The sequence below is a fragment of the Coenobita brevimanus genome, chromosome 67 (assembly GCF_032717465.1).
Source record: "Coenobita brevimanus isolate Jiangsu-jjx chromosome 67, ASM3271746v2, whole genome shotgun sequence".
Taxonomy (NCBI): domain Eukaryota; kingdom Metazoa; phylum Arthropoda; class Malacostraca; order Decapoda; family Coenobitidae; genus Coenobita; species Coenobita brevimanus.
Genome location: NC_137020.1, coordinates 31473963 through 31488884, shown reverse-complemented (window position 1 = coordinate 31488884; position 14922 = coordinate 31473963). Strand labels below are relative to the sequence as shown.

Here is a 14922-nt window from a genome sequence, read left to right as displayed (position 1 = left end):
CAAGAAGCTAATAAATTGCAATTTGTATCGTTTGATGCAATTGCTATGATTATTGAATAATTCTGATTATTCCCAATGACAGATGAATATACCTTGGCCCCAAATTATTATATAACTTTTATGGTATTGCATAATAAATGCTATCAACAGCTCTCATGTATCTAGAATAGTTCGGATTAATTTATAAAATTGATATCGGTCCATGAAGTCGGGTATTTTGGAAAGACTACGTGTGTCGTCTGTTTCCGAAAACGGATTTTTCGTCGTGAACAATACATCGGTATCTGACAAAATTTAACTTTTGATAAATATTTATCAGTCATCCTATTGTTTTTCCGTTAAAATCTCACCGCAGTGCTAGTGTTAGATAAATTTTTTTTTAATGTCAGATTTCTTAGACTTAGCATTCATGTTCCGACTTCAGCTTGGTACCGAGTAGCGCATATAGCAACAACATCACAAGCAGGTTCGAAGCGGCATCATGACGGGAGTCCTTTTCGAAGACATTTTCGACGTGAAGGACATCGATCCTGATGGGAAAAAATTTGACAGAGGTAGGGCACTAATCGTGGAGTGCTTGGAATGATTTTTGAGCTATGCTGTTGGAGTTTGTGAGCATATGTGAGAGAATCTGAGGTGGCCATATTGGTGATGCAATCTGTTTCGCCGCAACCTTCCACATGACAAGAAAAAAAAAAAAAAAGGCTGGATGTCAGTTTGTGATTATTGCTGAATGTTATCATGCCGCTATAACATCATTGAACCGTGAATGGTAATACTCTAAATATTAATAGCGACTGGTAAGGTGATAGTAATGTTTTATATGATAATGCAGAGACATTTTAAAACTTAATTTATTGCAAATACAGGAGGCAAAATTTATTTTTTTATATTTATGTTAGTAACGTTTTGCATTGTTTTCCAGCATAAACTGTAATTACTATGGTACTATTACTTGCCTGTAGTTACTTGTATCTGTTTTGGTCAATAAATTTTTTTTCCAGTGTGTTTCTCTTCCACCTGGACTGTTATCATTGCAAGTCTAATGGAGATGTAGGTATACTGATATGGAAAACAGCTAAAGCATTTTTCAACAATTCTTCCTCACTGTCAAATATACATGGAGCCTAGAAAGAGGGCTGGGATTGACAGTAAAGGGGAACAGGGAATTCATATCAGTAATTTTTTTTTATTTCAGCCCATGCTTGGTGAATGCATGGTTTTTCCCATGGTTTTCTGGGGCGAACTGGAGGAGAGCTCCCATTAACAAATGATGAAAAATTTATGACAGGGATTGTCTTTGATAGTTGTAATATCGTTTGATATCCAGATTCTGCAGAAATATAATTTATGGTAGCTACTAATGATTGTACAGTTCATTTATGATGCCCAGATTTTGCAAAAACTTGTTTTTTGTTCATTGACATCAATGGTGGCATCCTACAGAGGGTAATTGGTTGATTTGGCTCTGAAATATATTTGTCCCCAAATTGTTCAAGTTAGAATAGGTTAAGTTGGTTTTGGTGTAGTTATATTTTGGTTAGATTAAGTTGTGTTAGGTTAGGTTAGTAGGGACAAACGATTAGCGATGGATTGACTTAGAGCTAGATCAGACTAAAAGTCTGACTACTTGCCACTGTTTACGTGTAAAACTGGCGGTTTTATGGTCGATAATTCAAATTTATGCCTTTCTGCAACTCCCGAAAGGAATCACAGTGATAATTCCATTATAATTTATTGAGAAATAAATATAGCAGTAAATCATACTCGTGGGAGTTCTGCATTCTCACTTTTATTTGCGTGTGTGTGATTTGTTCAGTTTTTACTTACGGTATGTCCATTGTTGATTTCTGATAGAAATGTCACAGACGTGTTTTCGCTGGTGATATCTAACTATAGAACATCCAGAAAATAACCAGATCAGTGATGGGCTGAAATGAGAATAAAATAGTCACTGTATACCACACCATACGATCCCCCTTTATGCGATACCCATCCTTAGCGATGTTGAAGAAATTAACACCCTTCCCTGCCTAAGGATGGCCAGTCTCCGGTTATGTGATTTTTTTTTTTTCCCCAGTTCTGATATTTTTAGACTTAAATTTTGTGTTTACATTGATTTATAGACTGTTTTAGACAGTTCAATTTGTTTTAGTCGTAGGTGGGGTGAACACTTGTCATTTTGAGCCACAGTTTACTAAGTTTGATTTTTTTCCAGACTTATTTTTGCTGATGTTCTGCTTTTATTTTTGGGTTTAGGTGAGTTATAAACTGCTTTTAGGCTTAGTTTAGCTTGTTTTAAAGCTAGGGGGTTTGAGTGAGGTAAAAACTTGCTTTTGGACTCATTTGGGTGGGTTTTGGACTTGCCTGGCTCCACGATGGGTTTTCCCAAATGCATCTCATCATTACAGTGTGGGTGACCTGTACAGTACCTTAAAGGTGGCAGAATGAGTTGAATGACCAGTTTTGCAGTTAAACTTGTAAATCTGAGTTAGCTGTGATTGAGGGAAGAAAGATAACCTAGAGCTATGCAAAAAATGAAAACAATATATATATTAAGGAGAATTAAAAAAAAAAAAAAAAAAAGGCCCAAACCTAATGGGGAAGAATGAGCCCAGTTCAGTTTAATAATTGGTGGTAGGTGGTGGCGACCATCATCCACTCACTTGATGCAGTGCTGCCTACTTCTTCCTTAGCCTTTATCATTCTTTTTTTGTGCTTCCCTCCTATCTTCCTAGTTCTCCCATCTTTCCTGTCACTTCTTATTGCTTTTCTTTCCTTTACAGGTGGCTTTACATTGAGTGACAAGCCAAATGGTTTTCTGTAAGCCAAGAAACCATTTACAGCTCTGGGTGGTAACCATATAACCAAACCATACGTGCTCCCTACGTGTCAGCAAGTGGGTTGGTGGAGGGTTAGTGCCCCTCCCCCTAAAACAAATAACTCAAAGTCACATGGCCACCCCTTATGGGATTATGGTGTCTGCCAATAAATAGATAGATAGATAGACAGTTTAATAATTACAATGTACCTTCAATATTCATTTATGCTGCAATTGTGAAGTCAAAATTGCAGATTAAAAGGAAAAATAGTTAATTTGAGGGGTATATTATATTTAAAACAATGGACAGTGAGCATGTACCGGTATGGATGTTTTATAATGCAGTTCTCCAAATCCAAGAAACTTTTGGATGTTCTGCACTTTGTTACTATAACAGTGACTCTGGATTTTTTTTCCTTTCACTAAAAAAAAGAATCCAATAAATTGGTTTCAAAAATCTTTTAGGAACCTGGTATTTTTGGAAAATTTGGATTCAGATTTTGGGAATTGCAATGTATAACTACCAGACATGGCAGTAAATGCCTCATTAGTGATACAGTTGGCTCTCTCTGTGTCTGGGTTGTGTTCCCAAATACAGTAGCACAAGTTTATTTGTATAGTTGTTACAGGAATTGAAACTAGGGGAACTGGCAAACAGACATTGGGCCGAAACTGGCTTCGGCTTCATGACACCATGGTTTTTAGGTCATGGCTTTGGCTTCAAAGCCAAGGGGCTGGCTTCAGCCCCCACTGCTGGCTAAAGCACTAGGGCCAGAAAATTCATTACAGGAACTGAATATGTTTACAACATGTGAGACTGGAAACAATGTTTCTTAATCCTGCTGTAAGAGGATAGCATAACACGAAGCTGATTATTGGCATGATAAAATTCATACAGCTTCAGCTTTGTCTTTGTGAAGGTTTACCTGGCTTTGGCTTCACGACTTTCCAAGGGCACTGGCCTCAGCTTTGGCTTCATGACTTTTGAAGGGCTTTGGCTTCAGCTTTGAAGCCAAAGAACTGGCTTCAACCCCATGTCTGCTGGCAGATCAGCTTTTCAGGTGGCAGTGGAACTTGAATAAATAATATTCCTGTACAGTAAACTCTCTGTGAGCCATCGTCACAATATTCAGCCCAACTCGATATCTAGCACTGCTGGCTCGGCTCTGTTAGCAATATCCAGCAAAATTATGCCATATCCAGTGGTTCTATGCAATATCTTGTGTTGAGGCATATCAACCAACATATAATCAGTAGCCAACTGGTGATGTATTACTGTACTGTACTGCATCATTATTTTATTGTATTTTATGCTTAGGTTTCATCTTTAATTCGTGGAAAAGTTTTTAGGATAGAGGGTTGAGACAGTAACACAATATCCAGCTCAGTGCCAGATTTTGTGGCAGTGAGGAGGTGCTATGCAATATCTGGCATATCATGTTATTTGGTGTAGGGCTTGGCTGAATTACAGTGGATAGTTGATTGTTTGCTGCAAGTTATTGTGGGCTTAAGTCCATGAATCTGGATGATGGCCTGTTTTAATCTTGTTGACACCAGCTGCTTTCATTTAGCTTATGGAAGTTCTCATACTGAAAAGTTTTATTAAGGCTCAGCACAAAAAAAAATAGACAAAGTCACTACTTGTTATACGTTGAACCAGTATACGATAATTTGCTGCAACGATAACAAAAAAGTTACACCCCAAAATCCAATTTATGATGAATTTCCCGCTATAATGATATTGCCATCAGAAAATTTCGTATGAAGCACCAAGCAAATGCAAGGTGACCGTCATTTGTCTCAGGCAAGATGACGGTCCCAGCGTGCAGAACATTGTTTTGGTTCAGTTGCAGTCCCATCACCCGTTCAAAGCTCTGTCTTTTCCACTCGTCTACATGTGCCCCCCTGCTATCGTCACCTCTCAGCCAAGCATCGTACTACAGTAGGCCTATACATTGTGTAGCACCAGGCCAACTTTACACAAGTGTGATTGTTGTGTTGTTGCAATGATTTACTGTATGTGAGTAACGCTGCCTGTATTGGTGTGATTTTTTGTTTTGTTCTTAGAGACAATTTGGACTGACACAGGAAGTGATTAAAGTGTGTTGTCATTTTTGTTTTATTCTTCGGTAGGTGACTTTGAGAAGTTGAGTTGACGTAACCCCCCTTTTATAATGTATTTCAATCCCCCGATTAACGATAAACTCGTTATACGTTAAGGTATGACCTGATGTAACCCCACCATATAATGAGTAGTGACTGTACTGTATATATTCTTTTGTATTTAAAAGTGTTTATGAAAGCTATATTTTAACCCTTCCAGTTCAAAAAGTCTATCCTGTCATATTGAATTGGTTTTATTAAGGCTGTACTGTACTTGTATTTAATGTCCCCAGTTAAAAAAAAAAAAAACTGTCTTCTAATATTTATTAAGACTGCTGTATATTTAATACCTTCAGATTGAAATATCAATCTTCTCATATTGAAAGATTTATGAAGGCTGCATTTAATCCGTCCAGTTCAAACAGTCAGTCATGAGCTGAAATATAAATCTGAGGTGAGGGCATTGAATGTAATGGGGGGGAAAAAAAAAAAAAGTCTCTGGTTTCACTGGGCTAGTAGCAAAAAGAGATGTAATAAAAACGCATCTAGGATGTAGTTGTATTTTAGGGGCCATCAACAGATTTTTTTTTTTTTTTTTTTTTTTCCTCCCACTTAGTACGTCTGGTTACATATTGTTCAATTAATTCTTGCAGTCTGCAGACACTTTTACTTAGCTTAGGACAGGCTTTTCAGACTGGAGGGGTTAGAGATAAACATCATTAGCCCCTTCACCATGAAGCTGAATTAATACATCTGACACAGCACAAATAAACTACATAACCAGATTTAACAGGTTAATTTTCTACAGGTAGATGTAAGTCGGAGATCTTTTGAATTATTATAACTTTTTCCCAACGGTTGATATTAGAAGGCATGGGAAGCTGGCTACAGTTGATTTAATGTTGCCTGAGGGAACTGGGTTATTTGTACACCATGAATACTAAGTTGTGGTTACTTGAAATTCAGTGAGTCTAATGCCCCGTCCTTGGGGGCGCGGTAGCACAGTGGTAGCGCGCTGAGCTTGTGATCGGGAGGTCGCAAGTTCGAGCCTCGCCCGGGCTATCGTTGCCGGGAGGGGTAGCGCCCTCCTGTAACCCAGCGGGGCTATATGGCCTCAGTTGCCTAGCTCGGTGAATTCATTTTTTTTTTTAATGCCCCGTCCACACGAGTAAGGGCACTGCCCGCTGAGCGTACATCGCTCGTTTCTTTAGCAGTGTTATCAGATCGAGCAGTTCCCGGCAGGATGTAGCCACTACCGGGCACACCTGCTTTGTTGTCCGCACGGCAGACCGGGCAGTCGAAGTTGGGCAGAGGCCAGACTACGTGCTTGGCAGAACTGAGTGCAATACAACATGGGCTACAGTAAGAACCTTTGCAGGACAGTTACAGCTAAAAGTATTGCGTTGTGTGGAATGTGATTTGGTAACAATGTTTGCTTGTCGGGCACTGCCTGCTCATGTGGACGGGACTTTCGTTATGAAGTAGGAATGAGCCTCCCAGGTTACCAGTCAAATCACCTCTCCAGTCTGACTAGACATGGCCATCAATTGAACTGAAAGGGGTTAGAGATCTTTGTCAGGTTAGATTAAATGCACTCTAGTAAGCACCGTACATGGGAATGGAACTGGTTAAACAACTTGTCCATAATTTATTGTGGGCTTTATAGTGCACAAAGAGTAAAAGAATGTCCACACTTGGTATTTAGCAAATGCTGTAGTACTACATATTATGAATTCTGCATTTGTCTTTGTATTTATAGTTGATGTCTGTGAAAGGGAGTCAGAATTTAGGTGACGAATGATAATTGAGAGGGTGGCCAGTTTAACTGGACAGTTGAAATAGTTCTCCCTCAGTTTTTTTTCTTGATTTCTTGGCCATACCTAAACCCATCATTGAGTAGGGAAAAGAGATTGGGATGATGATGTTGATGATCTATAATGTAATATCATATTAATTTTGTTTCAGGTGAATGTCGTGAGCCAATATTGTCATAATCACCAGGGTTACCAGATTACCAGGTGTGAGTACTGTACAAGAATTTAACTGTTGTTCTTTCACCTTAACTTGGCCCTGGTTTTTGCTATTTTACAGCATTTTTAAGTCAGCTTAGTGGCAGAAAAAGACAGTAGTACTTCTTTGCGACTAGCATCCTCTTCTCGTGTTAAACTCGGTGTTCAGTCTAGTGAGATGAGAATGTTAGGCCAAGTTAAAGTGACAAGAGTATAGCGTAGATGCATTTTGTTCACCTTTGGAATATTTTTATTCTGCTTCTTAATATTCAGACAGGCAGTCAGAGGTTGTGATTTGTAATGTGTTTGCAAATAACGTGTTAGGGTCATGTTTTGGACCTCAAATGAACTGTTACTTGTGTGTAGCATATGATTAGGTGATGTCTTGGGATTGCTTTACGGTAATCACTCCTGAGTTTGAAAGTGAGAGGGACACTACCAGATTAGAAGTGCCGGGGATAGTACTGAGTTAAAGGTGGCACTGTTGATAACCGGAGAGAGAATAGTAAGGCGTTTGGTGCAAAATACGTCGTTACCTCTCATGGCTGGGGAAACTATGGTATTTTTTCACAAGTTAATTTCAAGTTATTTTAATGGATGAGACAGTATAGGCATCCAAGACATTAACCGTCCTTGAGGTAGGGCAGCTCTAGTATTCATTCTTTCTACCGTGCAACGATTTTTTCAGTAAGTAGCTAGGTGGTAGGAGCCGAGTTATAAGATAGAAATACTGGAAATTCCACAGGTGTTGACTAAAATGCGGTTTGTAACTTTTCCGATAAGAGATAGCGTTGGAAATCAACGTTAGATTTTTTACTGCCTGATTTTCTTTGTATTACTCTCCTTTAAAAGTTTATTTCCTGTTTCTTTGCACACACACAAACACATTCTCTCTCTCTCTCTCTCTCTCTCTCTCTCTCTCTCTCTCTCTCTCCATGTCATCATTATCTCTTTCCATCTGACCGTGTTCCTCCTTCTCCTCGTCCTCATTATTATCTTCATACTCCTCCTCCTCCTCCTCCTCCTCCTCCTCCTTTCTCATCTTTCTTCAGGATTCTTCACCAAGAGAGAGAGAGAGAGAAGAGGAGGAGGAGGAGGTATGTGCTACACTCTTTCCTTGCATCCATCTCCCCCTCCCCTCTCTCCCTCTTCCCCCCCCCCTTCCACATTTTTCTCCCTTCTCCCTCTCTTCTCCCCCTCCCCTCTCTCTCCTTACTGTTCTCCCTCCCTTGCTTGCATTCCATAGCCTCATTTTCACCCTCTTTTCCTCCCCCTCCCGCTCTCTCTCTCTCTCTCTCTCTCTCTCACATCTCACAGTCTGTGTCCCGATCTGTGTGTCTAATAATGACCTTGTTTAACCTTTGACCCAATTCACCTATTTTAATGTTTGAACTTCCTTAACCTTCTCCGTCGAGTATCCCTTAAGCTGAATAAAATCGTATGGAGTATTAAGGAACAAGTAAAGATCCGAACAGGCCTGAGAGAGAGAGAGAGAGAGAGAGAGACCCCCTTTAAGACCGTAAAATTGTAAGGCCAGTGTCTAGTATGCGCAGAGATGGAAGAAGAGACAGGACGGACGGGATAAAGAGGGAGAGGAGGGCAGACAGAATGATATAGCGAAAGAAGTAGGCAGCACTACATCACGTGAGTGGATGATGGGCGCACACATCCACCACCACGTAGCATAAGTACGAGAAGAATTAGGTACGCTGAATTAGAGCATCAATTCGTAGCAAGAATAAATAAAAAAGATAATGGTGTCACGGAACTGACGAGATGAATTTACTCAAAGTGGTAAGCAATTAGGCGCATGTGGTCTGTGGTTAGAGTAATTAAGGCTAAATGACCCCCAATTAGTGCTTAATGACTAGTGAGAGTGAATGTACGATGCCCCATTGGTTTTCTCTGCAGTGTGTTATTTGGTCATAGGAAATTTAGTGTTGGGTATATTTGGTAGTGGAGTTTTGTTAGGTTAGGATTGTTAGATGGTATTGTTAGGAGGTGGGTGTTATTGTGTGTGTGTGTGTGTGTGTTTGTTTGCTAGCTAGTTTCTCGTTAATGATATAAGTACGTGCAGTAGTAGTAGCAGTAATAATAATGATGATAATAATAACAATAATGATAATAATAATAATAATAATAATGATAATAATAATAGCAAACAGGCCTGTGTCGCAAAATGGAGGGAGTTTACCTTAGAATTAATGGGGATGTTGATTTTCTCTCTCTCTCTCTCTCTCTCTCTCTCTCTCTCTCTCTCTCTCTCTCTCTCTCTCTCTCTCTCATTTTCTACTCCCTTCAACTAGCCATTTATTTTTCTCCCCTCCCCTTCCGTCCCCTCCCCTCCCCTCCCCTCCCCTCTCTCCACCTTCATGCCTGGAATCTCCCCCCAGTCTCTCTCTCTCTCTCTCTCTCTCCACTTCGTTCAGTTCTCTGGCTCTGTTTTCTCCCTCCCTCCCCTCCCCTTCCCTCCTTTTGTGCTTGCAGCCCCCCCCCCTTTTCCCCTCTCTCTCCCTCCTTCCCTCCCTCATCTCTTCCACCTTCCTTCGTTATTTGCATTTCTTTCCTTCTCCCTCCCTCTCTCATTCCGTGTTTACCTACCCTCCCTCCATCCTCCATTACCTCCTACCCTCCCTCTCTCTCTCCCTCCCTACCTCCCTCCTTCCTTTGCCCCATCCTTCCTTTATCCTTTCTTCCTTCTTTCCCCCACTCCCTCCGTCCTTCCTTCCTTCCTTCCTTCCTTCCCTCCTTCCCTCCCTCCTTCCTTCCTTCCTTCCTTCCTTCCTTCCTTCCTTCCCTCCCTCCCTCCCTCCCTCCCTCCCTCCCTCCCTCCTTCCTTCCTTCCTTCCTCCCTCCCTCCCTCCCTCCCTCCCTCCCTCCCTCCCTTCCCTTAACTTGTAACACCCTTCCTCCCTCTCATTGCTTGCCCTTCCTCCTCTCTCACTCCTATCTCTGCTTCCCTCCCTCTTTCCTCCCTCCCTATGTACATACCTACTCTCCCTCCCTCCCTCCCTCAGTGCATAGCTTCCTCCTCTCTTCCTCCCTCCCCCCTCTCTCTTTCTCACTCTCCCCCTCCCCTCCCCTCGGTGTGCTTGCGTTCCCTATGACCCTTTCCGCATCCTCTCTCTCTCTCTCTCTCTCTCTCTCTCATCTTTTTCATTTGCCCTCCTTAGCTCCCTTCCTCTCACTTTTATGATTCACTTCACTCCTCTGCCTCCTTTCCTCGCTCCCTCTCTCCTCCCCCTCCTCCTTCCCCCCTCCCCCCCTACTCAACTCCTTCCCTCCCCACTCTCTTCTCCCCTCCTCCTCCCTCCCTCATTCTTCTCCTCTCTCTATCCCTCTCCCTCCCTTCGTACTCTCACTCTCTCTCTCTCTCTCTCTCTCTCTCTCTCTCTCTCTCTCTCTCTCCTTCCTGGCTCCCCTCCTTCCTCCTCTGCCTCCTTTCATTCTCCCTCCTTTCCAGCACTTTCTCCATTCCCCACTCTTCTCCCCCACTCCACTCCCTCCCTGTTCTCTCCCTCCGAACGTACTCTCTAACCTTTCTCTCCCTCCCTTCCTCCTTGTCCTTTCCTCCCCCCCTCCCTCTCCCTCCCTTCCTCCTTGTCCTTTCCTACCCCCCTCCCTCTCCCTCCGTCCCTCCCACCCTATTCTCTCACCCACCCTTCCTCCCCTCCTCTTCTTTCCTCCCTCCTTACCTACTTGCTCTCTTTCCTCTCTTTCCCTGTCATTCTCTCTTCCTCCCTTCCCCCCAGACACCCTCCCCTCCTCCCCTACCTCTTCTGGCTATGTTCTGCTTTATACCTCCCCCTCCACGCTTCCTTCCCCCTCCCTTCCCCTCCCTAATCCTTCCCTCCCATTCTCTCCCCTACCTCATCCTTGATTCCCTCTCCCCTCCCCTCCCCTCCCCAACGTTACGTAAGGGGTGATGTAAGAATAAGGGGCAGCAGTCATTCTCCCCCTTCCCCTTACCCCTTCCCTTGCCTTCTTCCTGTTGTCTCCCCCTCCTCCCCTCCCTTCTTACCCATACACTGCCCTTCACTTCCATAGTCTCCACATTCAGATTATCTTTTTTCCTTCTGTTTTCTTTTGTTTTTATCGCCTTTTTTATTATTTGTTGTCTCATTTCCTTTCCTCTTCTTTTTTCCTCGTTCTCTTCGGCTTCTCTTTCTCGTCTTTTTCACTTTTTTTCCGCCATTTCCTACTCCTGTCTTCAGCTCTCATCTTCACATTTTCTTTTTATTCCTAGTCTCGTTTTCTCTTCTTGTTTCTTCTCTTCTCATTTTTTTTCCTTTCCTCTCCTCTCCCTCTCTCCCTCTCCTCTCCTCTCCCTCTCTCCCTCTCCTCCCTCTCTCCCCCAACCCTTTCCTGTCACCCTCACCCTCCCTTTTTTCTTCCACCCTTTCTTCTTGAGTACTCTTACCTTCCCCCTTCCTTCCTTCCTTCATTCTTATCATCCGTCCTTCCTTCCTTCCCTCCATCCATCCTTCCTTCCAACTTTTCTCCCTCCCTTCCTCCCCCCCACCTTACCTCTCAATCCGTCTCTTTAATCCCTCAAATTGCGTCACGCACATTCTCTCTCTCTCTCTCTCTCTCTCTCTCTCTCTCTCACCTCAATTTTTCATTGTGTACCTGTGACGTAAGGGAATCACCAAGCGCTCCAGAACCGTATCGCTCTCAGGCACAAGGTTGCGTTTCACAGCCACTCCGCTACCTAACAGACCCCTACTTGCCGCACCTCACTCACTAGGTATTATTTTGTAGCCTTTGGGGGGGTTTTGGGCGTTCGTTAGGGGTTTGCTTTCGTAGTGTTTGTGTTCAGTGTGATTGTGTTTTGTTTTTTTGTTCATGGGTGTTTGTTATTCGTGTGTGTGTGTGTGTGTGTGTGTGTGTGTGTGTGTTTCTGTGTTTGTGCCTTGTGTGTGTATACGTTTTTAATCGTTTTGTGTTTGTGTGTGTGTGTATCTTTGGGTTAAACAGACGAAAAATAACCCTCTCTCCATTTCCAATATATCATCTCTAACAAGACATCATCTCTAGTGTATGGTGCTAGTCACGAAGAAGTTCTCTGTTGAATGGATGTTGAACCATAGTATTTTCTGCCACTGAGCTACGGGATATAAGCCGCATAAGGACGAAAATCTCTGTATAAAATGGACGAACTAGTTTTTCACGAATGTCACTGATGCGTTCATAATATTCAGCTATCATACACAGGTACACACACACATACATAAAGACATACATACATACATACCGGGACACATGCAGTATTCGTAAAGTCGCACATTGTTGCACATCAAGCCAGTTACACACACCATTACACACGTAGACGCCTCACACACACACACACACACACACACACACACACACACACACATGCAAGCAGTCATTATAAACAAAACCTTGCACTTAACATTTATGCTTGAGTAAATAAACATTTCTCTCTCTCTCTCTCTCTCTCTCTCTCTCGTGGGCTTTGGAGGCTCTAGCACCTGCTTCTTAGCGATTTATTTAGCGTTGTACTCCTTAATATTCTCCATTTTTTTTTTTCCATTCTGTGTATAATATGCCTAAGTAATAAGTGAAGAGAGAGAGAGAGAGAGAGAGAGAGAGAGAGAGATTGAATTGCTGGAGTTTTGAAAGATGGTGGTGTGGTGACGCAGAGTGGTGGTGGTGGTGGTTGCGTGTCGTGGTGATTGTGGTTGTAGGATGTGGTGTGGTGTGGTGATTGTGGTGTGTGTGTGTGGTGTGGTGTGGTGTGGTGATTGAGGTGTGTGTGTGTGTGTGTGTGTGTGTGTGTGTGTGTGTGTGTGTGTGGTGATTGTGGTGGTGGGGTGTGGTGTGGTGTGGTAGCGTTGTGTGTGTGTGGTGTGGTGATTGTGGTGTATGTGTGTGTGTGTGTGTGTGTGTGTGTGTGTGTGTGTGTGTTAGTGGCTTCTGTGTGTGTGTGTTAGTGGCTTCTGTGTGTATGTGTGTGTGTGTGTGTGGTTGTGGTGGTGGGGTGTGGTTTGGTGTAGTAGTGATATGTGTGTGTGTGAGAGAGAGAGAGAGAGAGAGAGAGAGAGAGAGAGAGAGAGAGAGAGAGAGAGAGAGAATGATGCTAGTTATAGGTTGTTGTTAATGTACTCCTACTTTTTTCATTCTTTAAATAAGTGAAAATACTAATGGTTACAAAGCACTGTACATTACACACGAAGCACTGTAATTAATGTACACTGATGGAAAAGTGGGTGGTTACATTAATTACATACCGTAGTACATTTATCGTGGAGTACTGTAATAATTGTAAGGGGTTGTAGTAGCCTTGAGAGTAGTAGTTGTGGTTGTAATTGTGGTTGTAATGAAGGTATACTTGTTACTGTACTTGCATTGGCTGTTCTGATGTTTGTGGTAGTTGTGGTGGTTGTGGTAGCAGTGGTGGTGACTGGTTGTAGTGGTTGTAACGGTGGTGGTAGTGGTGAAGCCAGTGATTGCGATTGTGGTGGCAGTTGTGGTGAGTGGTAGTGGGTATTGCGGTGATTGTGGTAGTAGTGATGGATGGCGATTGTGGTGAATGGGTATTGTGGTAGTAGTGATGGCAGTTGTGGTAGTGATGATTGGAAGTAGTGGTGGCAGTTGTGGTAATTGTGGTAGTAGTGGTGGCATTTGTGGTAGTGGGTATTGTGGTGATTGTGGTGGTGCAGGAGGGAGTATTGATTCCATGTCAGTCCTACACACCGCAGCGTGCCCTCAGAGACCGCCCCTGCAATGGTGGTAGTTGTGGTAGTGGTGGTAGTTGTGGTAGGAAGGACTGAGTTGTGGTGATGAGGATGGATGGTGATGGTAGTTGTGATAGAAAGATTATTCGTGTGGTTGTGGTAGGAAGGGTGATTGTTGTGGTAGTTGGGATGGTTGCTTCGGCGATGGTGGTAGTTGTGGTAGTGCTGGTAGGAAGGGTGTTGGTAGTTGTGGTAGTGCTAGTAGGAAGAGTGGTTGTGGTGATGGTGGTAGGAAAAATGGTGGTGGTGGTGGTAGTTGTGGTAGTGGTTGGTTAGGGAGGGTAGTAGTTGTATCAGGAAGGATGGGAAATGTGGTAGTTGTGGTAGGAAGGGTGAGGCTAGTGGTAGGTATGGTTTGGTCAGAGTGGTAGTTGCGATTCGTTAAGTTATGGGAAGTGTGGTAGGAAGAAAAAGTTATGGTAGGGTAGGAAGAGTGGTAGTTGTGGTTGCTGGGGTGGTAGGGAGAGTGGTAGTTGTGGTAGGAAGCCTGTGATAGTCATTTGTTAGGTAATGGTGGTAGTTGTGGTTGATTAGTAGACGATGATTGTGGTGGTTAAGATGATAATTGTGGTGATTGTGGTAGTGATGATGGATTGTGGTAGGAAAGGTGGCGATGGTGGTAGTTATGGTATTGGTGGTTGTTGTGGTAGTATTGGATGAATTATTTGTACCGGTATAGTGTTTGTAGGTATTTGTGTATGTATGTATGTATGTATGTATGTGCATGTGTGTACCTTGTGTGTGTGTGTGTGTGTGTGTGTGTGTGTGTGTGTAAGACGAGAGAAAAGTTACACAAGACACACATACAACGTTCGTTGAATACTTACACATACTGTATACTAACACACACACACACACACACACACACACACACACACACGTACCCTTTCTGAGAAGAACACCCACACACAATCATTCACATATACACTCATATGTACATACTCTTTGGCGCACATAGAAGACGTACACAGAAACACACACACACACACACACACACACACACACACACACACACACACACACACACCAGCACACTCCTTTCTCAGAAATATCCCCTCACTTCTCTCTCTCTCTCTCTCTCTCTCTCTCTCCCTTTCGTTTATACGGGTATATATATAATCACATACATGCATACTGTATATACATGCGTACACACATACATATATATGTACACACACTTCTCTTTCTCATACATACATAGCGAAAGCGTACATACACACAACTATTCTAA

At 42.8% G+C, this 14922-nt stretch overlaps 1 protein-coding gene across 1 annotated transcript in view; it reads left to right on the top strand.

Annotated features, from left to right (window-relative positions):
• Positions 1-457: 457 nt before the first annotated feature.
• Positions 458-14922, top strand: part of Polr2H (DNA-directed RNA polymerases I, II, and III subunit Rpb8) — a 200272-nt gene continuing 185807 nt past the window's right edge. The window contains exon 1 of the mRNA XM_080276958.1: positions 458-554. Within this exon, the coding sequence (XP_080133084.1) occupies positions 482-554 (73 nt within the window). The 5' untranslated portion in view covers positions 458-481. The remainder of the gene's footprint in view (positions 555-14922) is intronic.